Source organism: Maniola hyperantus, chromosome 1, assembly GCF_902806685.2.
Source record: "Maniola hyperantus chromosome 1, iAphHyp1.2, whole genome shotgun sequence".
NCBI lineage: Eukaryota > Metazoa > Arthropoda > Insecta > Lepidoptera > Nymphalidae > Maniola > Maniola hyperantus.
Genome location: NC_048536.1, coordinates 1642555 through 1668581, shown reverse-complemented (window position 1 = coordinate 1668581; position 26027 = coordinate 1642555). Strand labels below are relative to the sequence as shown.

Here is a 26027-nt window from a genome sequence, read left to right as displayed (position 1 = left end):
TACCAGTTTAGCAGACGGGTGTCCAACGAGTCACACTCATTCGTGTCACAGTGTGACTTGTTGGGAATTCATCGAAAATTTTCTCCCATCGAGTCACACTGTTACTACATTTAGCAACCTTTTTAACCGACTTCAAAAAAAGGAGGAGGTTCTCAATTCGTCGGAATCTTTTTTTTTTTTTTTTGTATGTTCCCCGATTACTCGAAGACGCCTGGACCGATTTTGAAAATTCTTTTTTTGTTTGAAAGGGTATACTTCAAAGTTGGTCCCATTTAAATTTGCTGAAGATCTGATGAACATCTTCGAAGATAGATACTGCAACTCCTCAACGGATAAGAGTAAATTGCTCGCGATCAGTGTAATAGCTTAGTAAACAGTAGATTTTTAACCAGTCGTAGCATAATTCCGGGCCACTAAAAATTGTGAAATAAAAATTTTTTACAAAAAAAATAAAACCGACTTCGATACACAAACACTAAAAATTGAAAAATAATTTAATTTATTACCGAATATAATATGTATACAAGAGTTAATATAGTTCCATAATAATATTTTTTGGGGTCGGTGCCAATGAGGTGCCATGGTGGAGTCTCATTAAAATATGAAGTCTAGACGTTTCGCGCAGCTAAAGCTAATTGGCACCGGCACCAATAAATATTATTATGGAACTATATTAACTCTTGTATACATATAATATTCGGTAATAAATTAAATTATTTTTCAATTTTTAGTGTTTGTGTATCGAAGTCGGTTTTATTTTTTTTGTAAAAAGTTTTTGAATTAGGAGCACGGGTGCGAGTATCCATGTCCATACTAATAATATTATACGTAGGTCTCGCTGTCTGCTACCTTTTCACGGCTCTTCTGATTTTGACATTTGGTACAGATTTGGTTTTTTAGGGTTCCGTGCCTCAAACACTGCAGTATGATGTTGTCACAGCATACAATATACTGGCGCATGCCGCTCGGAATCCAATCTATCGCTGTACCAAATTTCGCCACAATCGGTCAAACAGATGGGCCGTGAAAGCTAGCAGACTGACAGATTCATTTTCACATCTATAATTATATAAAAGAAAAGGTGACTGATTGACTGACTGACTGACTGATCTATCACCGCACAGCTCAAACTACTGGGCGGTTCAGGCTGAAATTTGGCATGCAGATAGCTATTATGACATAAGCATCCGCTAGGAAAGGATTTTTGAAAATTCAGCCCCCAAGGAGGTGAAATATAGGGAACTTATAACAAAACGTCGAGGCTTCGACGTCACTAGAGTAGCCCCTACCCTATAGGTACACAGATGGCATTCACAGTCACTTAAGTACTGAGTGCACATACATATTATCACAAATTTCGTCACTGGCAACAAGCGAGCCTTGGCTTAGCGGTCAGACCGTCGGGTTCGATCCCAGGAGATGCCGGTTCGAATCCTGCCGCTTCCGCAATTTTTGATATGTATTTAAAAATATTTAGGTACAAAGAAGCCCTATTTTTCTTTGATTTTAAGTCATCATAGTCTAATTTTTGACATATCGTCGCTTCAGGATCAAACTGAAAGTTCTTTCACTCTAGTTCACACTGATGATAGTGATAGCAACAAGCTAATCTCGTGATAGCAGTCGAGCGCACACTGCACACTCCAGTTCACATTGGGGGCAGATGCCACGTGGGGACAGTTGTAAGACGCGATCGATAACTCTTGTCACGTGATTGACTAGTACAGGAATTCATAATCAAGATAGGGGCTTCTTTAGAGGACGATTCAAACGACATAATAGGGTTGTTGGTTGTTGCCTATGATTATTAAATAAAGGGGCTTCCAAAATACTTGAAATCGTCCTTTGTTAGTAAGTGTAATAACCATTTAAAATTATCGATTAAACTAAAAAAGCACATCAAATCATTTTGGCATCACATGCCAGTATTTCATAGAAGCTCGCATACTTAAACTGTGTTTACGCGTGTTTTGACGTTTGATAAAAAGATAGGTACCCACTAATTTGACTAGTTGTCAAATTTTGAAACCTAGGCCCAAGACAGCCTTAAATTATGGTCATGGTATTTTTCACGTATTTTCAAGTGATATTTGGATAAAAATTGATGTGGGCAATGTTGGCTGAAAGTCTGGATTACTTTGCCCGCCATCAAAATCGAACAAATTTTGGTTTAAATGTTAGTTATTTATCAAAAAAAAATACAAAGCTAATTTGCTTATAAATTGCTTTTTGTCTGCCAATCCGCACTTGGCCTGCGTGGTAGACTATGGCCAAAACCCTTCTCACTCTGAGAGGAGACCTGTGCTCTGTAGTGAGTCGGCGATGAGTTGATCATGATAATCATTGAATGGCAAAGTTGGCTAGTTTGATGGTAACAATACCATTTAGGACGTAGGATTTAGGAAGGTGGAATAAGCCCCTTAGTCCTTTTAGGGTTCCGTACCTCAAACGGAAAAACGGAACCCTTATAGGATCACTCTGTCTGTCTGTCTGTCGGTCTGTCAAGAAACCTACAGGGTACTTCCTGTTGACTTAGAATCATGAAATTTGGCAGTTAGGTAGGTCTTATAGCAGACATTAGGGGAAAAATCTGAAAACCGTGAGTTTGTGGTTACATCACACAAAAAAAATTAAATTGTGGTCATGAACTAAAAATTAGTATTTTCAATTTTCGAAGTAAGATAACTATATCAAGTGGGGTATCATACGAAAAGGCTTCACCTGTGCATTCTAAAACAGATTTTTATTTGTTTTTATGCGTCATAGTTTTTGAGTTATCGTGCAAAATGTCGAAAAATACGCCTGACTCGCACTTGGCCGGTGTTTTCTAAAGGTGAATCGTACTTTTGAAATGACAGTTGACACATTAAGTTAAAATGGCGCGTGAAAACTCATTTTGTACGGAATAGATAATAGGTACCTACCAGTGGCGTGCACAGTGTTTGAAGCCAGGGTAAGCATTAGTTAGGTAGGAACCTATTTACTGGCAGGTCATAATGAAAAATATGCATTGAGCCATTACAACTGGGGTAAGCAGTGCATTTATGCCTCTATGCCCTGCACGCCACTGGTACCTACCTATAGTTTAATACGTATTTAAATAATATTCACTAAGATAGATTTAGGTAGGTACCTACATACAAAATACGTAACTCAAGAATATTGAAACAACAAAAACAATTCTTCTTATAAAATACTAAAACAATAAAAGTTCTAACAATTGGATTATTTTTAGAACTAAAAATAAATAAATTGAACGGAGTATTTAATAGGTCTATGATTGAACGAAGAAAAGTTTCAAATTACTTTCACGTGAATAATTTCAATTTCAAAGTCAATAAATGCTCACCCATTTTTTTATTACTAATCATTTTTTTTCAATTGTATTTTCGAAATTGATATTCAAACCAATAAATTAATATAAAATGATTTGTCTGTGCAATTTGAATTTCTAAACAAAAGAAATAATAATTTTCCTACCTATAAAGAAACAAGACTTTAATTTTTTGAGATTTTAAATTAAAAATTACTTAATTCGAGATGTCTTTATGGTTCTATTTTGTTTGGCTTGATTGCAGGCAAACGCTTAAAAAGATTTAAATACAATCATACAGGTTGTAACCAGAACGCTGGCAAAAATGAAGTCAGATGATAGTACTGATGATATTGATTACTGATATGATACCACAAAAAAACGCGAAAAAAATGTAAAAAACGCCTATAATTTTGTAAAAGTTTAGGATATATTGCAAATAAAACATCTGACTGACCGTCGTAGGCGGAGTATTGACCCGAGTTTTGCACGCTATACATTGTGGGTTTGAACAATATTAAATCACTAAAACTACAAAATGAGGCAAATAAATGGTTACTAGTATTGGATTGTGTTTTAGGTAGTATAACAATAACGCTAAGTTTTTGCTAAAGTTCTGGTTACACCCTGTATTTACGCAACTAATAAGCCCCACACGGACTTTCGTTATTTTATAAAGCTGAAAGTTTCTACGCGCATTAAATACAGGATGTAACCAGAATGCTAGCAAATACTTAGCGCTATTGTTATACTACCTAAACACATAGTTTTTATAAAATAACGAAGGTCTAGCACTCACGGGCTCCATAACATGTTTTATTACCCGTTTACAATAACAAACAGGACAGTAACTTATTGGTACAATATTAGGCATATCACTTAATTCCAAGAAGTTATCGCGGTCAAAGTGGATTAGGTACTCTTCTCAGACACAGAGTTATTTATTTGGGACAGATTGATAGCTGATACGGTGATTCCCAAACTTTTTAAGAATTTTTATTTTTATTTATAGACTAGCTGATGCCCGCGGCTTCATCCGCGTGGATTTAGGTTTTAAAAATCCCGTGGGAACTTCAACAACCAACAAACCAACAAATCAACAAACCAATAAACCAGCAAACAAACACAGTTTCGAATTTATAATAAGGGTATTGACTAGTACTTGGCTTGGCTGAAATCAGACGTGGCAAGTGATGATGCAGCCTAAGATGGAGCGCGCTTGTCTAGAAGAGGCCTATTCACTCTTGACTTGAAGGTACCCATATTAAAAGTGGAGGAGAAAACTGACGCCGAAAGGGCGCGGCGTTCCATATCCTAGCGGTATAATTAGAAACGTGGATGCAAATCGCTCGTACCTGTCCGTGGAATTTTGACTTCGTAAGGGTGCAGGCTTTGACGATGCCTTGCGGTACGATAATAGTAGTTCGGCACACTTGGAGGTTTAGCTGTATTTTGTCTCGGCACCCCTTAGCTACTCGAAATAGGGTATAATGATCCAGAATGAACCAGAACGCTAGAAAAAAACTTAGCGTTTTTTTTATACTACCTAAATACAATCCAATTTCAATAACCATTTGCCTCGTTTTGTACTTTTAGTGATTTAGAATTTTTCAAACACGCAATGTATGGCGTCCAAAACTTGGGTCAATGCCCCGCCCACGACGCGGCATTGACTTCGAGTGGCCTACTTTCGCAACGTTCGTTGACCTCTAGCGTCAGTCAGATGTTTTATTTGCAATACATTGTAAACTTTTACAAAATTATAGGATTTTTATATACACATTTTTTTCATATCAGTAGTCATCAGTAGGTACTATAATAACCTGTCTTCGTTTTTGCCAGCGTTCTGGTATTATTGTATATATTCAGAAAATGGTAAACAGGCCTCTACGGCGCACTTAGGGCACTGCAGCCAGTGGCGTGCACAGAGTTTGAAGCCAGGGTAGGCATTAGTTAGGTAGGAACTTGTTTACTGGCAGGTCATAATGAAAAATATGCATTGAACTATTACAACTGGGGTAAGCAGTGCATTTATGCCTCTATGACCTGCACGCCACTGGCTGCAGCGCACACTTTGGGAACCACTGAGTTAATAGTACATATTTAATAGATACATAGATGATATAATGACTATAATAATTATGACGGTTTACCGTATTATAGGCGTGTAGAAAACAAAAGATTAGGTGTCCGATGTCGTACTCGTGGCTCCACGTGCTTCCCAACGTGATCGAGGCATCTAATTAAGATTATATGCTTGATCATTTCCTATTATTTATCTACATGAATGAACGCAATATAGTTTGTCAGTTATCGCCAAAAAACATGGAAAAGAACCGATGTTTCTGAAAAAGTCTGCAACGTAAAGCGAAACTTAAAGTTTCGGTTCTACGTACGTGGCACTATTCTTCAGAAATATCAATTTTAGAAAATTTTCACGTTTTCGGTGATATTAACTAAAAACTATTTTTTCGGCCAGGCCTTTAAAGAAATGGACAGCAGAAATATCATGATTCTAATATAGGTATGTATGATATGATCTCTTTGTGATATCAAGTGATTGCTATTACTAAGTAGGTATTTTTTAGGGTTCAGTACATAAAAAGGAAAAACGAAACCCTGATAGGATCACTTTGTTGTCTGTCTGTCAAGAAACCTACGGGGTACTTCCCGTTGACCTAGAATCATGAAATTTGGCAGGTAGGTAGGTCTTATAGCAGGCATGAGGTGAAAAATCTAAAAACCGTGAATTTGTGGTTACATTACAAGAAAAAATTAAAATGTGTTCATGAACAAATATTGCTATTTTCAACTTTCAAAGTAAGATTACTATACCAAGTGGTGTATCATATGAAAGGTCTTCACCTGTGCATTCTAAAACAGATTTTTATTTATTTTTATGTATCATAGTTTTTGAATTATCCTGCAAAATTTCGAAAAAATACGACTGTAGTACCTACGGTACGGAACCCTCATTGCGCGAACCTGACTCGCACTTGGCCGGTTTTCATTTTTAAATTTTAATGCGCGGATATTGTATGAACAAGCTATTATAGATCTCGTTCAAATATTAATTTAATTGATTGCTACGCTCAGAACGTGATTTTTGTAAGGTGTGTCATTGACGTAGATAGTAGGTTTATTATCACTACGATAAAAATTAAAATAGATCATATTATTATCAATATTATGTCCGTACAACATTCTTGCTGTTTCTATTATTTATTATGCCACGTCTACATCTTGTTTTTCATCTTTCTTACCTGCCTGACAATCTTGTACCTGCAGTAATCTAAATCTGCCTGTCTCCTTTCTTGGGTAACTTATACTAAAGTATTATAATTATTTATATCACCATAATTTAATTAAGTATGTACAATTAATTGAAACTTATTATTTTATTTATTTATTTATCTATTTTGATTTTGTATTGTACGAAAACCTTACCTTACCTGTAATTTACAATAAAGCGAAAAAGAGAGTAAAAGTGGACAGGGAAGTACTAATCTCTATTGAGAGATCTCTACCAGTGACCCTGATATTAGTTTATTTTTGATGATAGATCGATATATTTTATCTTTGCGCTTTTAAATTTGCTTATTTTTGACTAGTTCTTTCCTTCGGTCTAGTTTTCATGCACGTTATTTACCTACGTCATAAACATAAAAAATACGTGATTTTGCGATATATCACGATTATCATGTCATTGATAATGTTATGATATTAAATAAGCCTTTTTATTATTAACACAAGATGATGGTCGCGACTTCGTCCGCGTGAATTTAAGTTTTTGAAAATCCCGTATAAAAAGTAACCTATCCTTCCCCGGGACGCAAGCTATCTCTGTACCAAATTTCGTCAAAATCAGTTGAACGGTTGAGCCGTGAAAAGCTAGCAGACAGACAGACACTTTCGCATTTATAATATTAGTATGGATCAAATTATTTTAAAATTAGTATCGATTCTTATTTATCACCGTCCGAAAATCATGAAATTTATGCTTGGATTTTTAATAGGTACTAAGACCAAATTGCGTGCACACCGTGAGTGCCGCCTCTTAAATGTAGCATGTCGCCGTCGCTCGTCGCGGTCGCGAAGCTGAGTCTAAATTAATCTGTCTTCGGCTTTTACATTTGGAATGCCTATACGTAATTGCGGGCTGTTCGATTTATGGACGATCCCAAACTAATCGGCTCGTTGGAAAGCCTGGAGCAGAGCAGAGACGTTAGCTCTCTATGCGTGTTCTATCGCCTTTATAATGGGGAGTGCTCTGAAGAGCTTCTTGACCTCATTCCACCCTCATTTTTCTACAACCGCACCGCGCGCAACCGTAAGGAATTTCACCCTCACCACCTGGGTGTCTGGTGCACTTCGACCGTCCGCTGTGCCAGATCCTTCTTTCCACGCACACGCAAACTGTGGAACCAACTCCCATCGGCGGTGTTACCACTAGATTACAACATGGGGATATTCAAGGGCGGACCAACAAATTCCTAAAAGGCCGGCAACGCATCGGCGGTTCCTCTGGTGCTGCAAATGTTCATGGGCGGCGGTAATCACTTAACATCAGGTTGCTGCCTTGTTGCGCCTGCTCGTTTGCTCGCTAACTCTTTTAAAAAAAATTAATGTGACTATTTATTTTCCAACAGGATAAGAGCCGGCTGCAGCATATCTAGTCCAAGCATAACCGAGTCGCCGGGCAAGCGGTTCCAAGACCCCGCGTACAGATCCTGCGGCAAACTGGGGAGCGGCGGGAAGCTGGCCAGCAAATACGCGGCCGGGGGCAAACTGAGCGGGAAACTGGGGGGCAAGCTCGGGGGCAAGTATGGCGGCAAGCTAGCACAGGCGCTGGCGAGGCGGAGAGCGCTGGCCGCCATGACGCACTCGGGCCCGCCGGGCCTGTCCGCCCCCTTGTCCTGTAAGTCCCGCGACGGAACCGTGGAACTACAGATCCTGTGCCAGCCCGAGTCGCAACACCGAGCCAGGTACACGAGACCACACAATCATACATTAAAAAGACGTTGACGACGTTCGCGCAGCCCTTTGTTGGATATGATACCTTGCTCCGTCATACAAAACTTAATATTATTCATTGAGCCAGTCCGAATGATTGTTAAGTCCTAAATGAAAACTAATATTTTCGTACTTAGTTATACTGAGTACTTTGGATTTATTAATTTCAGAATTAGATGTATCTACAAGTAAATTTAATATTGTTTCAGATATCAGACTGAAGGCAGTCGAGGCGCTGTCAAAGATAACTCAGGGAACGGATTCCCAGTTGTCAAATTAGTTGGCTACGACAAACCGGCTGTATTACAGGTATGGTATTTGCCTACACTCTGATATTCTCTGTATTACACTTGATTTTTTTTTGAAGATTATTAACCATGTTAAATGACTAATATTCTCCTTTCCTCTCCAAGGCGTCAAGCTTTTGCTAGGAGTAGGTACGACAATACTGCAACGGGCGGGGTTAGAACCGTCGCGTCGACCTTTCGGTTTTCAGTCCACTCCTTTACCCGTTGAACTATTGAGGCTCTCTCAATATTGAGGGATTGTTATATTAGTACCGCTCCTTATTCAGAGGCTGTCTATCCGTCTGTCTGTCGAGCTGTACATGTATGTAGAAATTTTAAAAAAGTGTATTTCTATTGCCTCTATAACAACAAATAATAAAAATTTCAAAATGGCCACCATGCAAAAAATTACAGTTCTATAGTAGATACTATATTAAAATATAAATATTTAATTTTAATATTGTAAAATATTACAATATTAAAATTAAACATAACTATAATAAAAAACAGGTATTTCACGATTTTCAAAAATTCTACTGCCAAGCGGGTTAAATAAGGGATGAAAGTTTGTTCGAAAGTCCGTCATTTTTCAAGTTATTTCCATGAAAATTGATATTTGGGTTTTCGGTTACAAAAGAAAAAACTACGTAAGTAGGTACGTACCTACGTAGGAAGTTTTCAAAAATCCTGAAATAGTTCAGGATTTTTAAAAATTCTACCCCCACGCCGATTTTCTAAATTCCACCCGAGCGAAGCCGGGGAGGGTCAGCTAGTATATATTATATATTTTTAATTTCAGGTGTTCATAGGGACAGATACCGGTCGCGTGGCGCCACATATGTTCTACCAGGCGTGCCGCGTGTCCGGCAAGAACTCCACCCCCTGCAAGGAGAGGAAGGAGGATGGAACCGTGGTCATCGAGATTGACCTCGAGCCCGGCAAGAACTGGCAGGTCACATGCGACTGCGTTGGAATACTCAAGGTCAGTTTAAACTATCGTGACCATTGACTTATAATACTAGGTATAGACGAAGGGCTTACAAACAAATTGACATCGCTAAAGTGGCCTGGTTTGCACACAAACATATACACATCCTATGTTTCTTATTACGAAATGTAGAAGTCTTATAAAATCAACCATTTCAGTTTATTAAATAAACCTTAACAGTTAAACTTAAAGTTTAATAACGATTGCAAAATATTTATATTTAAGACCTCTTGTCATCGACAATAAATTTAAAATATTCGAATGTTTCAAATGACGGCAAAAATATTTAATCTAAAATAAAACGGAACACTTAAGCAATTAGTCTAAAATTTGAGTAATTTGTTATAAGCTTTTTGGCTGATATTTTTCGGGCCGCATTTGAAGCACTTATTTCATTTCTTGAGGATTTTATTTCAATGATCGTGACTGACATTCACTATACACTATCGTGAGTGATACCGATGTGATTTGTTGGACATTCAAAATGTTAACAACATGAGTTTTTGTCTTTGTCATTTGTATTGGATTACGTAACAGAGAGAGCGCTATACTAACTTCTCTCCGTGGATAGACCATCATTTTACATATTAGGTATGTTTAAATTTAACATTTAAGTAATAACGTTCAGTAATTCAGAAGTTATAAGGCTCTGACAGACAGACATACGGACAAGTGAAATTTCACTCAAATAAACTCAGAGACCTTCGCTTCGCGCGGTTAATTAAACTTATAGGACTATAGGTACAAGTATAACTAACTTGTCCTGTGGTAAAAATCAAAATTACAAACGAAAAAAATCACCACAAATGAGGAAACCCACCGCAGTTTATGATAACTCATTTAAATTACGCAATTATTGTAATTTAAAAATGCAACGGTACTACAAAGGCTAAACAAAGACCTTGAAATCCTGAAGGTCATAAAAGTCCGGAAGTACGACCTCCTTCAGCTCATTATTCAGGGGAAAATACCCGGCAGAAGACCACCAGGCCGTAGAAGAACATCGTGGCTAAAGAATTTACGCCAATGGTACGAGCAGAGTACCTACCCGATCTCTTTTCCGCGCAGCAGTGTCCAAGGTGCAAATAGCCCTAATGATTGCCAACCTCCGATAGGAGACGGCCCGGCATTTCAAGAAGAAGAAGATTGTAATTGGGGCTCATTGTACACAACAATAACATAAATGGGCACAATTCGGTGCGATTGCAGCACGTGTTTATCTGGGGGGCTATTTTGGACCGCCCTTTGACCCGCTGCGCTGTCCCGTCTTCATATCTAGGGGCAATGTGCCACACTATACAATACACATATCGGAATGTTCATGTTACGGGCAAAGACCGCAGGATGTACAATGATGATACTGCCCGGATACTCTGTCTCTCAACTTTTCATATTAACCAGCCATCTTTAACCCCTCTTCGGCTTACTATTAAGAACGACTCTATTCTCAGAATGAAAAAGGCTAAAGCGTATGATGTTTGCTCTTATCCTACAAGAAATCCTAATAGATTAGTTTTTAATTGTGTCCCTAGAACGGCCTTGTTTATGAAAAATTTCCCTGGAATGTGCACTAAAGTATTCAATAAATTTCCAAATCACATCAAGTCCTTACCACTGGGACCATTTAAAAGAAAACTGTATGAATTGCTGACCGCAAAAACATTTTATTCCGTTAAAGAATTTTTTGAATACAAGGAAAAAATATTATACAATTTATAATTTTTTACGAGACATTTCACCGCGATTAATAGCCTCAACTGGTGACAGAAGGGCTGGCTCATTTTTTGCGCAGCGGATCAGCCTGGCTGTCCAGCGCGGAAATGCAGCCAGTATTCTTGGCACCATTCCACGCGGTCATGATTTATATAGTAATTAGATAAGGCTAGCTTTAAGTTTTATTGTATTTAAAAAAAAAAAAAAAAAAAAAAAGGAACAATTTATAATTATGTATCAATAATAATAGTAATCTTAAGGTATTTTAATTAGAGTTGACTTGATGTGATTATATTATATTGACAATTTTTTTTAATTATTTCTTGGTTAATATATTATAGGTAGATAATTATTATGTGACATGTGATATTATATTATGTGATATGTGACTGTTGAACATTATAATTCAAAAAAAAAAGTTATAAATAGCTTATTAATAATAGATAATAAGAAAATAAATTTTGCATGCCCACTGTATGGCGGATTGTAGCTGTAAATAAACCACTGTAACACCATCATTGTACCTGCAATCGTGCAAATAAATGATTTGATTTGATTTGATTTGATTAAAATTGACCCGCCACGCCGCTGCGCTGTCCTGTCTTCATATCTAGGGTCAATGTGCCACACTTTTATCGTACACACTACCTATACAATCGTATAATCATGTTATGGGCCAATACCGCAGGATGTGCAATGGTGATATTGCCTGGATACTCTTTCTCTCAACTTTTCATATCAGCCAGCCATCTTCACCCCCTTGTCCGCGTCGGCTCACTACTAAGAACGACTCTCTTCTCAGAATGAGAAAGGTTAAAATAAACCCGTGATTTTAGCGCACAAGCGCGAGCCTACTGTTTGTAGCGTGCACTAAAGTTTAGTCTTTAAATGTAAAGTTCATGTTCTGTCCCTTTTTAGCATTGTTAAAAATGAAAAGGATGCAGATACTCTAAATTTAGTTTAGGGAAAGACAACGGAATCGGTGCCAGTACTAGTGTAGATCTTATCCTAAATGCAGACGTGTCAATATTGCAGGAGCGCAACGTGGACGTGGAGCATCGCTTCGGCGAGACGCTGGGCGGGTCGGCGCACGCGGCGCGCGGCAAGAAGAAGTCCACGCGCTGCCGGATGGTGTTCCGTACAGAGATCCTCGACGCCAGCGGCCAGCCGGAGACCCTGCAAGTCTGCTCGACGCAGATTATCTGCAGTGAGTATTGCAGAAGCGCGAATTTCTTTTAATTTATAGTTAGCGCTTAGCTATCAGACGTGCTGGCAGGTGATGATGCAGCCTTAGTTGGAGCGCGCTTGCGGAAGATGCCTATTCACTCTTGATTTGAAGATACCCATATTAAAGTTGGAAGGGAAAACTGATGCTGGAAGGGCGTTCCATATCCTAGAAGAATATATACGCAAGTAGGTACAAGTTTTGTTTTTTTATATAAAGAATATTAGCCATGTTAAATGACTAATATTCCCCTTTCCTCTCCAACTAAGCGTCAAGCTTGTGTTAGGAGTAGGTACAACAATAGTGCAACGGGCGAGGTTTGAACCGTCGACCTTTCGGTTTTCAGTCCACTCCTTTACCTGTTGAGCTATTGAAGCTCAAGATAAGAAATTTAAAGATACAACAGCCGGACCGGACGAGCATAACATCCGCTCGGAGGAAGATCTTCCTATTGTTATGGTCGAGCGTACAACACACTGCTCCCGTACAATCTATTAATTTAAAAAAAACCATAATCACAATAAATACGACGAGGGGCGACAAGGCTCTCTTGGCACTTTAATGAAATTGACAGGGGGGCGCTGTTTGAGAACAAAGGCTTAGAATATTCAAACAAGAACAAAGGAGACACTTGACAGCAACGTTAGTTTCGTCTTTGGCCACGCGCCAAGATAGCCTTGTCGCACTGTAACTGTTTTCTTTTGGTGTCCAGCTCAACCCCCAGGAGTACCGGAGGTGTGCCGCAAGTCGCTGGTGTCGTGTCCGGCGACGGGCGGCCTGGAGCTGTACCTGCTGGGCAAGAACTTCCTCAAGGAGACCCGCGTGGTGTTCCGCTTGCAGCAGGACACGGGCGCGTGGGAGGAGGAAGTCGCCCCGGACAAGGAGTTCCTGCAGCAAGTGAGTCTCAGTCCACGTAACTCACTCCAGCTCACCCCCATAGTACCGAAGGTGTGCCACAAAAATATCTGTTCAAATGATGGAATAAATCCTGGAAAAGAAGACTTGAGATTTTTCCACTGCTTGCTTGCAGCATGACATCGTTCGTGGAAGTCGTCTCCCAAGCCTCTTATTAAGTTTGAAGATGCAAACTAGTTCCAACAGAACTAGAACAGAGAGGTGGATGTAGGTTAATTCGGGAGGGGTATGGTTTTCTTGCTTTCAACAACGCCACACGTCCCTTCATGGCGTATGGTAGTTTCATTTTTGAACTAATGTAATGCGTTATCTATTTGTAAATTTGGCTGAATAAAAGGTTTTTATTATTATTATTATTATTTTAATCTCTCATTTATTTATTTTTCTCATTTTTATCATATTTTTAAAAAAACAACAAAAAATAAAATAACAGAAGCAACAAAAAAAAATTAAAGTAAAGTAACAGAAAATCAAATACCAGGAACAACAAAAAATTAAATAAAATAAAATAAACAACAGAATACAAAGTAACAGAAACAACAAACGATAGAATAACAGAAACAACAGAAATTAAAATAACAAGAACAACAAAAATTAAAGTAACTGGAACAACAAAAAAAAAAACAATAATTAAAAATATGATAAAATGGATCCCACTAGCAGCGGGCTAGGATCCAAGCTGCCAATGGTCAGGGCTCCAGAGTGAGGAACCTCCTCACAATGCGTGCCGTCTCAAGAACCACTGCCTTCTGTATCTTACCCTTGATCCAACAATTAAGCGATAGTTTCTTAAGATGTTGGTCGAAACTATTCGCAATAAGACCATGGACTGATACAACTATCGGTACAATAATCGTTGAGTCAACACTCTACATGGCGGTAATCTCGTGAGCCAAACCAAGTATTTCGATACTTTTTCTTTTTCTGCTTTCACTAGGTTATCATCATGAGGAATAGTAACAATTATTATTATTATCTCCCCCCAGACGCACCTGGTATGCTGCGTGCCGCCCTTCCAACGCACCGACATCACAGAAGCGGTGTGCATTCAACTGTTCGTGCGGTCAGGGGGCAAGGCCTCCGAGCCGCACCTGTTCTACTACACGCCCAGCCCAGTGTCGGGCCCACTGCACAGTAGTACCCACCCCAACCACGCTCACCATCAAGGTAACCCCTTCCCTACCTTATAGTACACTGCTATCGATATTATATACCGTCCATAAGACGATAGGTTCTGTTTCCGTCAATCCCGGATAGAGCAAATAATATCTACAAATACCAGTCAGGACCGACGCGCGACGCGAACAGTGGAGTCGAATCTTGGTAACTACCTAAACTCAGCTTTATGTACTCTGACATACGGTTGAAATTGTTATAAACGGGGCCTACCGTCTTAATTTGACAGGTAGAGCTGTGCATAGGATGTGACGCAATCACCTCTGATTGGCCGATACTCCCTCGCTTGTTGCTAAAAGGCATTGTTGCAGCGAAAACACCATAAAGTCGTTGACCGTGGTCGAATCGTGACCATTTGTAATAATGATTGATGCAGCTTTTCCGTGATAGACCCAGTTGAAAAGAAAACAGAAAATAACCTCGTGCGGTTTGCTTGCCGCTGCTGCTGGCCCAAAGTACCTGAATAAAGCTTAGTTTGAGTTGTTATCAAGAAAGATTCCGCGCCTCGACTCTGTCGGTGGGCGTCACGCCTTACAGCTGAAATTAATTAATAAAGAATCTATTTGTTATCTGTCACTAAGTGACTTACGGCTAAAATTAATAATTAATCTATCCATAATCTGTCGATAAGTTACTTAGCGACGTTGTTAGTTGTCAAGAAAGAACTTACAATTTTTGACAAATAACAACGTAGCTAAGTAACTATCAAGAGATAAGTTTGATTATTATTTATTAATTTCGGCCGTTAGCAACATTACCTAGTTATTTGTCAAATAAGACCATACAGTTTTTGACAAATAACAACGTTGCAAAGTAACTTATCGATAGATTACAGATAGACGGAGTTATCCGTTATTCATCGCAGTGATTGTAAACCTAAAGCAAAACTCAAAACGTATCGTCTAATGAACGCTTTACGTCTTATTCATATTTTATTGTCTTTTTTGATGTGCTAAAAAAAATTGTTCTTTTTTGGTTCAATTTTCTGTGAAAAACTGAAGATAGAATTTGAGTTTGGGTACCTATAACAATAAATTTTATAAAAATAAAAAAGAAATTTATTTATAGCCAAAGGAACTTCTTATTTGACATATATTTGTAATAAGATACATATCTACTGTAACCTTGATATGCTTATCACAAAGTCAATAGAATATGAATAAAACATGTATACGCGAAGATTTAGCTGAGAATACCTACAGAATGAAAATAAATAAATGTTATGCAATGTTTGCATGACTACTAATATGGTGTTATATACCTAGGTACATAAGCATAGTTGCTTTATAAAAGTAAATGGGTACATTATGTACCTACGCGCTTAAGGGGTTACACTTCTTTAACTTTTTTAAATGGACAGTGAAATACCTAATTAATAATAAAATTATTAGATATAGGTAAGTATTAAAAACGAATTTGCTACGGGTGTTATTACAAATTATTTTGCGACTAATCAATCTGTACTTAAACTATTATGTTTTCTGAGTCAATGTTACGATTTTAAATTGAATTAATGCCCTAAAGAAGTCTGACTTCAATAATACATGTCACAATTGCTTACATCGATTGGCTTGTGTAATCTTGAGAAACTAACGTTTACAAAATTTAGTGTAAAAATGTTGCTTAAAACATACCTACCACAGAATTCTAAATAAGTAATAGATATGAAATATCTGCTGTTCTCTAATACTAGGACAGCATGTTAACAATTTTTAACTACGCACACACAAGACCAGGAATTGATTTTGGAGGAGATTTCATCAGGGCTAAATTTTTTACCGAGCCCTTTCACGTAGAAAAACTTTTTTAGCCGGACCCGATGAGGTTCCTGGTCAGTAAAATTTTGTCTTTCAATTTGACAGTAAGATAGTGGGCACCTACTCAATACTAAACAATATGAGCGTGAGCGCGGCGTGCGCGTTGTTTTAATACATATCAAATATCTACAAACCTCTAAGCTAAGTAAATTAAACTGTAACCCTATGCAAATACTTATAAACTGTTTACAATAACATCTGCGCGGTGACAAGCTTTTACACTACTTCTGTACCTATTCAGAATTCTGTGATACCTGCCTAAAACATTTGGTACAATTGCTTTATACACTCGTCGTTAAAAATGGATATGTTACGCTTGACCGGTTACATATACATATATACAAAGCTTACAACAATGTTGCTTTTAATATAATATCTCACATTAAATGGAATTACACATATAATTTTTATTAATAAATAGTCTTATTAATTTGAAGTTTTTAAACATGCCTATTAAGTACAAAATGATTTTAAAAATTTAATACTTTTTCAAAACCAAAAATATTCATCCAGCCATAAAAAATAGCACCGAACAAACTATTTATTGTGAGAAAAAATATAATACACAAATCGTACCTAACTAGTAAGCAATAAGTATATTTTTATTTATTTTTGTAAGTTTAGTTACTTATTATTTGGAATTAATTTATAAGTACTCGACATACATAATCGACACAGGTGAAGATACAATCAAAAAATTACGTTTGTGTATTATTTTGTTGATAATAATGTGTCTAACAAAAACGGGAGTTGAGTCTCCAGTGTAACTTTTTGACTCCTCAATGCCTTGAAGTTGGCATACCTGTGCGTACATATGTCATTTAGTAATAGACGGGAAAGGGACTGAAAAACTGACATTCAATACTAAATGACAGATTTACGATTAGTTAACGTTAACTTGATAAAAAGTTACATCCGCCTCTATAGTAAAATCACGGCCTAATCTTGATATTTTTCACTGAGTCAAGTGAATAAATCATGCAAAAAGTTGCACTCGGGACTCCGGGCCTTTTTCTCTATGACTAAAACTAGTTACTACCTACTATACAAATCTACATAACGCATTTTGTGTAATAAAATATGGAACTTTTTCATATTATAGAAGAACTCTGAAGTTTAACATCACAAATTGCAATTGTGTACATATGCCGCCAAATAAAAAGAACTTTCATCTTGAACTTGCGCAGCGGGTGAATTATTCGATATAATTGATGCAAGAAATACTGAAGCGTAAACACGGGATGTCTGTATAATCGCATATTTTCACTGAACTATAGGAAAAATCAAATCAAATCATAAATTTTATTGCCTTTAAGTTGCTGAGTGCTGACATAAATTATTTAGGGAACACAGAAAAATATTAATAATACAGATAAAGAACAAATAATAACAATTAAGTAGACTTAGGTCTAGGTCTAGGACTAGGACAAGGCCTGACTTGTAAGTCATCACCTGACTAGCTTGCTAAAAAAACAGACATCCCTACAAATATCGTCTGAAGATCTTTTTAAGTGACGCCATCTGTACGATTTAGTAACGATTAAAGGCCGAAATTAATAATCAAATCTATCTGTAATCTGTCGACAGGTTACTTAGTAACGTTGTTATTTGTCAAAAATTGCATGGCCTTTTTGACCAATTAACAACGTCGCTTGTCGACAGATGAGGTACGGATCAACGGATAGATTGATTAATTTTTATTAATTTCGGCCGTAAAATGTTATAGTGGAAAAGGTCCCAGCTTTTAGATGTTTGCTTTAGTAGCATGCCGGTTGTTGTGAATGTACTTATTTTAATACATGATTATTGTTTTTTGTCATTTTTATTATATAGTTGATAGTAAGTTTGGAAGAAATGACTGATGCGTATATGCGTACAATTTTGTTTCCCCTCTGTTCAAGCTAGGTCTGTCTAGGTCTGTCTAGCGAGCTCGGTCTCGGCTGCCGCGACGCCGCCGCACTGCAACCGCGTCTATGGTACTGCCTCACGATACACTACACACGCACGTGTGAAATACACACACGATTACGCGCGCATACACTTACACATTGCGTGCACGCACGCTCTACACACAAATACAAATAAACTTAACGTCTATTTCAATCTAATTTGTAAAGAAATTTTACATACACAAAAATCAATTAAATACGTAGGTACCTAATTATTTTTTAATTTGGCTGCACTATTTTGTTTTCTGAAATTCATTTGTTCTTTTTTAAAACGAAATTTTAACACAAAATCAATTGAATTTTAATATCCCACCAAACTTCTAACAAATTCAGTTGAAATAGAAAATACACGCGTGCATATGCAGGCCCATACTTCACATAAGTTTACATAAAAATGGTAAAATACACAAAAATTAACAAATCTTTGACGTCACATATCACATCACACACACACGTGTGAAATACAGACACCGCTGTCGTGTGCATACACACCCATTGCGTGCACGCAGGCTCCTTACGAATACATAAACTTAACGTCTGTTTCAATCTAATTTGTAAAGAATATTGCTCTACACACAAGAATCCTAAAATTAATTTTAATCCCATTTAGCCGCACTATTTTGTTTTCCGAAATGTTATATTTTTTCTTACTTTATCAAAAAATGTGTTTGAGTACCTATCTACTTAAGTACTTACATAAAAAATCAGTTTTAAATATCCAAAAACTTCTAACAAATTCAATTGAAATAGAAAATACACTGACGTACTTACATGAAAATACACAACAAACGACTTTGACATCGCATAACACGTCACCATCTTTTGACAAAAGTAAAATATGTATCTACACAATCGCTATAAAATTCATAGCTTTTACATGGATTGCACATTTTATATTATTGTTTATCAATAATCTCAGCGACTTCTACAAATCTTTGTCTTGGTTTTTATCACAACTTTCTGCAGTTACCTCACAAACGGACCGACAATTCAACATTAATAAACTTTTGTTTTCAGCGTTTAGGAGATTCTAGTTTTCGTTTACAGTTTGTGTTATTTTTCAAAATTATAGCAAAATAAATAAATACGAAGATAGGTATTTCAAGACTTCCAAGGACGACTGCAATACACCACGGCCCTGTTCCATAAAATTACTTGATTGCTTATTAAGTATAAAAATAGTAGTTTTAAAGAAAATCCGCTTTTTGTAAAAGAATATACTAATTAAATTAAATAATTAAACTTGCAACGTTCAAGAAAATTAACTGCTTTAAAAGTGCTTTTTCTTTTTTTAATACTGTTCTTCTTTATCTACGGTTTTTCGACTTTCAAAACAATGCTATTCCAAATGTTGTGGAACAGGACCCAGAAGGATTCAAGTACTAAAGTTCAGTTAAATATAAGTAATTTTAATGCGAACGAACATAATATTATCAACGAAAAAATACAGTAACCTAGTAAACACAGAACAATAAATTACATTTTATAAATTAATCAAATAAAAACGTTTACCTACTGCACATAGAACTCACAATTCAGAAACACAACCTAGGACCACACTCCCCATACGTAGCTAGTTGCCTATCGTGCCCAAAAAATTAAATTCTTATGTATGAAACTGTACTCCTACGTCCATTTCAATCGACCAAAACTAAACGGGGGTCTATGTTAATTGCTAACATGTTCATTGCTCAAATGATTGCATGCATGTTTCAAAACTTACTAGGAGCAAAGTATTGGGATCTGTCTTTGCAAAACTACCTAGGTATATAATATACAGGAATAATTACGATCCGCCAAACCATCTAGGTACTGTACAGATCTATCTACGACAATTTCTTATGTTTATTACCGCAGACTGGTACATTATTACAGGTCCAAATACGATAAAAAGCGATTACAATCTGACCCTTAATGAAAATTCGACCAAATGATCAGAAATAAGATGCTTTATCGAGGATAATAAATATGAAGAAGATAACTGGCAAAATAAGTCAAATTAAAAACTCAATGGGATTCGCCATAAGTCTAAGTGTAGCCGAATCGGTGCTACCAAATGATGATTATAAAGATATAACGAGGATGTTAACAAACAAATATTTAATACAAATCCATCCACCTAAATAGTAGCTAAGTTGATATTTTCTAGCAGCTTAACCTTTGTCTAAGATGGAAAAAAATCGATGCCACCGACGAAGTCATCAACGTCTTCTTTTAATTTTTTATCTGCCCCCCGATTGTGTAAGAATAACCATTTCATCGCTATCGCAATCGTCAAGTAATTCTGCCCTTTGATTGGTTGATTCGCTGTTTACATTTTTTCACAGCCAATCAAAGGGCAGAATTTCTTGACGATTGCGATAGCCATGAAATGGTTATTCTTACACAATTGGAGGGCTGGTCTTACAACTTAACTAATATTATCGAGTAGATTTGTTACATACAATATTGCTTCTGATGACTTATATGAAAATGTTAATGTTTTTTTGTGTGACTTGTGTGATTTGTATCGATTGAAATGGATATAGTAGTCGGGCACGCAGCTAGGTGGTTGTAATAGAAATTGTGGGTGCGAGTACGATGTCGTGTGTACAGGTGATGACCGGCCTGTGCCCATGTGCTGGGGCGTGGGCGGCATGGGCGCGCTCATGCCGCCGCCGCAGACGCCCGCACGGCGACCCTCCATCATCGTGCCCGATCCTCACTCGCCAATTGGACTTAAAAGTGAGGTATGTAACTCGTTCCGCAAATTTTTTATTTATTACGTCGACAGCAAAAAATTGTCTTAATCAAATACTTATAGAAACTCGAAAAAGACTTAGTTTTTCTAATACTCAAGGCATACCACAAAGCCTGGGACCACTTTTGTTTCGAGTGGTCACAATTATTATTGATTTGTTACTTAAAATTGTAATTTTAATTTATAATTTTTTTAGAATCCATTTATTTTATCGATGCAATTTTTATGTTACAGCTATGGTTAATTAACAATGCACAAAGTTGTGTTACTGTGTAGGTACTTTAAAAAAAACTCGTATTCTGACCTTCTTATTTACCCACAATAATAATTTTCGAATAGTATTTTAGAAAGTTCCCGGAACGTTCTAAATCGATAGTAAATGGATGAATTCTAATAAGTGGGTATTTTATATTAAAGAGAATTTAAAGATTTTCTCAATGAAGAATGTTGTAAGAATAATGGTATTCGTAAGTTAGCGATGGGCGATATATCGGTAGGTGGCGGACGAGTCGAGTCAACACTCGCTGATCGAGGGCGCCGACGGCTGCGAGGACAAGCCGCTGGCCGACGAGCTCGGCATGGACCTGCGCCTCAAGTCTGAGGTCATCTCCAGGGACCCGCAACAGGTCAACACCAGCTTTACTTACAGCTTTAAGCTTGTCTGCTTCAATTTACACTGGAGGCGTTCTTTGGCTCTGTAAAAACACAGTGTGCACAAACTAAATGATATGCATAGGTATTTTTAATCATGGCACATTTTTAATTTTTTTATAATTAAATTTTTTACGGGCTTAATTTTAACTAATTTTTTCTACTGGCAACTTTGCTGTTTTTTATTTTTCTGGATAGACTTTATTAGTTGTCTATGGTAGGTGTTGGCGGACTGAGTATAGACTATAGTGTCATCACTACAACGTTCGCTTCATGTGCAGGTGGGTTTCATGGGAGGCTACGATTCCATGAAGTTATCGCCGGGCGCGGCGTCGCAGCGCGAATCGCCAACGTCACTCGCTTCGTTTACGCAGCAATTGCAAGCTATCCAGAACCAGGTGCAGACCGACAAAATGGTCGAGTCCGTCACCGCCGCTATCTTCAACTCCGACCCCGCGACGCAGATCTACGGCGAACACCCGCCCATCATGAACCCGATGGACCCCATGCGTCAGCTCGTGGCCTCCAAGTCCGCCATGGACACGGACATGAAGGCGCTCAGTCCGCAGCTCATGATGGCGGGGGGCGAGCGACGGCTGCTGGGCTTCGAGCCGGCGCCGGGCCGCGACGACGGCTTCAACCCCTTCGGCGCGATGACTAAGATGGAGTCGTCCGCCATTTCTCAGCGGCTGGCGCGACAGAGCGCGCACATGGACGCGCTGGTGGAGGACGCCATGCAGGCGTCGGGCGCCATGCTACCTGCCGACGCCGCCAAGCTGGACGCGCTAGTGAACTCGCGAGCCGAAGACCACCTGTCCGGCTCGTCCGGCTCGTCCGGCTCGCCGACACAGGAGCCCGAGCTGCTGCCCAACGCGCCGGACGAGCTGATGCTGATGCCGGAGCTGCCCGGCGCGGTCAAGACGCCGCCGGCCGCCGTCAAATCCATGATCCTCAACGCGGCGGCCGAGATCCTCACGTCGGACTCCACCATGAACGCGCTGGTGACGTCCGCCATCAACACCGCCAACAGCCTGACGACGGAGAGCGACGCGACGCCACCCGCCGAGCCGGCCGCGGGCGACACGCCGCTGGTCGCCATGTCGCAGGCCGTGTCGCAGGCCGTGACGCAGGCCGTGTCGCAGGCCGTGTCGCAAGCCGTGTCGCAGGCCGTGTCGCAGGAGATGACGGCGCCCGTGCAGGGCCTCACCGACATGAGCGACAACGACCTGCTGTCCTACATCAACCCCAGCACCTTCGACCAGGGTGAGTGCGACACCTACTACTACTAGTTCCAACAACACTAACTTTCTTACTGAAACCGAATTTACTTTATTGAGTAAAACTTCTTTAAGCGCTGCTTGAGAGTAGATTTTACTCCAGTTGAAGGTAACGGTCAAACACCAAACAAAAACAGCTGTTTTGACACTGTCTCGTTTATGGAGGACGCAACCTGAGAGTAACTCAGAGTTTTTAAAATGGCTGCCAAACAGAATAGTTTGTTTGTATAGTACATAGTTTGAGGCCGCTATCCTTTTATCGAGGTATTTTAAAGTACCTACCTAGCAAATAATGTCATAAATTAAAAGCAGAACATCAAATAAGTTTTACTTCTTACGATTATTAGGAGGATTAAGATCTGATAATTTTAAACATAATATTTTAAATATTTTATACGAAGGTACTTAAATACTCGCCTCGCGTTAAAAAGGCGGCGACTATGTCGGTTCTAACAGCGAATAATATTTAAAGTTGACTGATTTGATCGACCCCAATTTGTTCTCGTACTATTATAATTATTTTAATAATGGATAGTAATAATTTGTTATTACATTTAACCGCCTACCTAAGAGAATATAGGATATTTTATACTAATTAAATTTTAAACTTTAAATTTTAAATTTTGACGATTTATTTAGACTTTGTTATTTAGTCAGTATTTTAAACTTCAATACATACAGTTACCTAAAAATTATGTTACGTTGAACTTGTATCTAATTCATCGCATCTTTTCCAGTGTGAGGGGCGCCGCACTGATGCATTTCTAGCGAGTACCGGGCTCAAAGCAGTTTACGTGAATTACCTAATTATATAATAGCTGTCACTAGTATAGTGTAAGCCAATATAATCTCTATGTGTGACTGTATATGTTTGTTTTTGCGGTGCTCGGTGATGAGCGATGTTATGAGAGAATCAAGGCTGTATATAGGCTTATGCCTAAATAGATGCGATATTCCGGCCGAAACGTCGACTGATAGTTACAGTTGGTTTGTCTAGAAATTCCGGAATAGTTTCCGCAAGGACCGAATTACCGGTATTTTTTGTAGCGTTACCAAAATACCGTTAGGTATATTTTAACGGTAAAAAGTAACGTACAAATAAAGTAGCATATTCATCATTTACCGTTAAGTAACGATAAAATATAACGTTAAATCATATTGGTACACAGCTACCTTTTTAACTAACATATCTAATGAAATGTTTTGGTAGTTCTAAAATTTAATAACGGTTAACGATTTTACGCAGCTGTGTACAAAAAATTAAATATGTATTTCCTAACAAAGGGTATTTTTCTATGCGATATAGTATATTCGACCGGAATGTAGTATTTATCTAAAAGCAACTCAAAAAGTATAATGCGTCCACATTAAGAATACGAATGACTTTGCCATCATATTGTGATCATAGCTGGAAATATAATATTTTGAAAATATTGTGATTCAATATAACTACATATCTAACTATTAATTTTACTAACTATATATTTTGTAGTACTAAGACTTAGTTAAATAATGTAAAAAATCTTATGAAAAGCGTTTTCCTTGCAGACCGTAATTTTCGAATTGGCATAGAGGTCATTGACTTTCCTATTCTTAGTATGGACGCATTATACCGTCGAGCAACCGTAACATTGTGTAAGTACGATTGGGTCAATTAATACATGTGACAGTATTACAGGGCAATAGATTGATGGAATTTACGTGTGCTCCTGCGCAAACCACCAGCGGATGTTATCCTATAGACCGAGAGAACACGACACGAAACCTGCTACAAAAATATACGTTTAATAAATAAACGTTTATTCGCTGGAATGTGAGTACATGTAGGTCTTACATCAATTTAGTCACACCTTACACATTCCACCAGATCCTGGTGTGCAAATAGTTAATGATATTTATAAGTTATAACATTAAAATTATTCTGGTTCATACATAATCTGTGTAAATAAAAATATATGTATGTCACAAATTAGTAGTTTTGAATATGGAAATTTCATATTTTTTTTAATATTAAAGCTTACACTTGAAGGAATTTCCTAAATATTTTCACAATTTTATGATCAATGTGACCTGCTTAAGTTTTAAAAGTTGTGTAATGAAAGTTTATGTTGTTAATTTAGTAAAACTACTAAACGAAATATAATTTATATATTATTGGGACTTGATACACTAATTTTATTAGTTACTAGCTGACCCGGCGAACTTCGTACAGCCTAACAGTCGATTCTTTAATTTTTAATTTTTTAATACTTACGATTTTGAAATTTTTCTCCCCGTAAGAACTATCCTCGTACTTCAAGGAGTATTATAAAAAAAGAATTAGCGAAATCGGTTCAGCTGTTCTCGAGATTTGCGATCAGCAACACATTTAGCGATTCATTTTTATACTATTTATTATAGAGATATTACATGGTTCAATCGTGATCATGATGCAGTTTAGTGTCGTGGACTCTCAGACTAGTAGACCTAAGAAACAGATTTTACAAAATTGCATTTCTTCGAACATATTCTCAAGACTGTTGCATGTAAATCGTAAATCTCATATTATATAATCTATGCATAGAATAAGTTATATAAATCAGTTATATAACAGTTTCGGATTATTGTAATCTTATCAGTTAATACGAGTGCAATCCGCAAGGTGTCGACTTTGAGCACCTTTCGGCTTTCACCTGTACTATATCCGCTTTCTAGAAAGTTCCATTGGTGCTTTGTTAAACGTTATAGTAAAATCCTAAAAACAGATAAGTGTATGTATTTTAGGGAGTTTATTCTTTAAATTTAAATAAGTACCTAAGTGTTGAAATGTGTATGATTGTTTGAGGTTTTAATTTCGAATTATAATGTAAATAATGGATAACTTTGTATTTATGTTGTTATGTTGTTGCGGTGCGGCGTGGCGGCCATCTTGAAAATCCTTTTCATATAATTTATTACTCGTATTTTTATTTATAAAAAATACT

General features: G+C 37.7%; 2 protein-coding genes across 5 annotated transcripts in view; both read left to right on the top strand.

Annotated features, from left to right (window-relative positions):
- LOC117982606 (uncharacterized) overlaps window positions 1–26013 on the top strand; it is a 141536-nt gene extending 115523 nt beyond the window's left edge. For all 3 annotated transcript variants that reach the window (XM_069500551.1, XM_034969004.2, XM_034969079.2), the window contains 10 exons: window positions 7963–8298; window positions 8536–8635; window positions 9413–9595; window positions 12350–12521; window positions 13252–13436; window positions 14441–14621; window positions 20992–21125; window positions 21634–21762; window positions 22069–23050; window positions 23802–26013. In XM_069500551.1, the coding sequence (XP_069356652.1) occupies window positions 7963–8298; window positions 8536–8635; window positions 9413–9595; window positions 12350–12521; window positions 13252–13436; window positions 14441–14621; window positions 20992–21125; window positions 21634–21762; window positions 22069–23050; window positions 23802–23806 (2407 nt within the window). In that variant the 3' untranslated portion in view covers window positions 23807–26013. The remainder of the gene's footprint in view (window positions 1–7962; window positions 8299–8535; window positions 8636–9412; window positions 9596–12349; window positions 12522–13251; window positions 13437–14440; window positions 14622–20991; window positions 21126–21633; window positions 21763–22068; window positions 23051–23801) is intronic.
- Window positions 1–26027, top strand: part of Zir (dedicator of cytokinesis) — a 375809-nt gene that overhangs the window by 174374 nt on the left and 175408 nt on the right. The gene's annotated exons all lie outside the window — the stretch shown is intronic.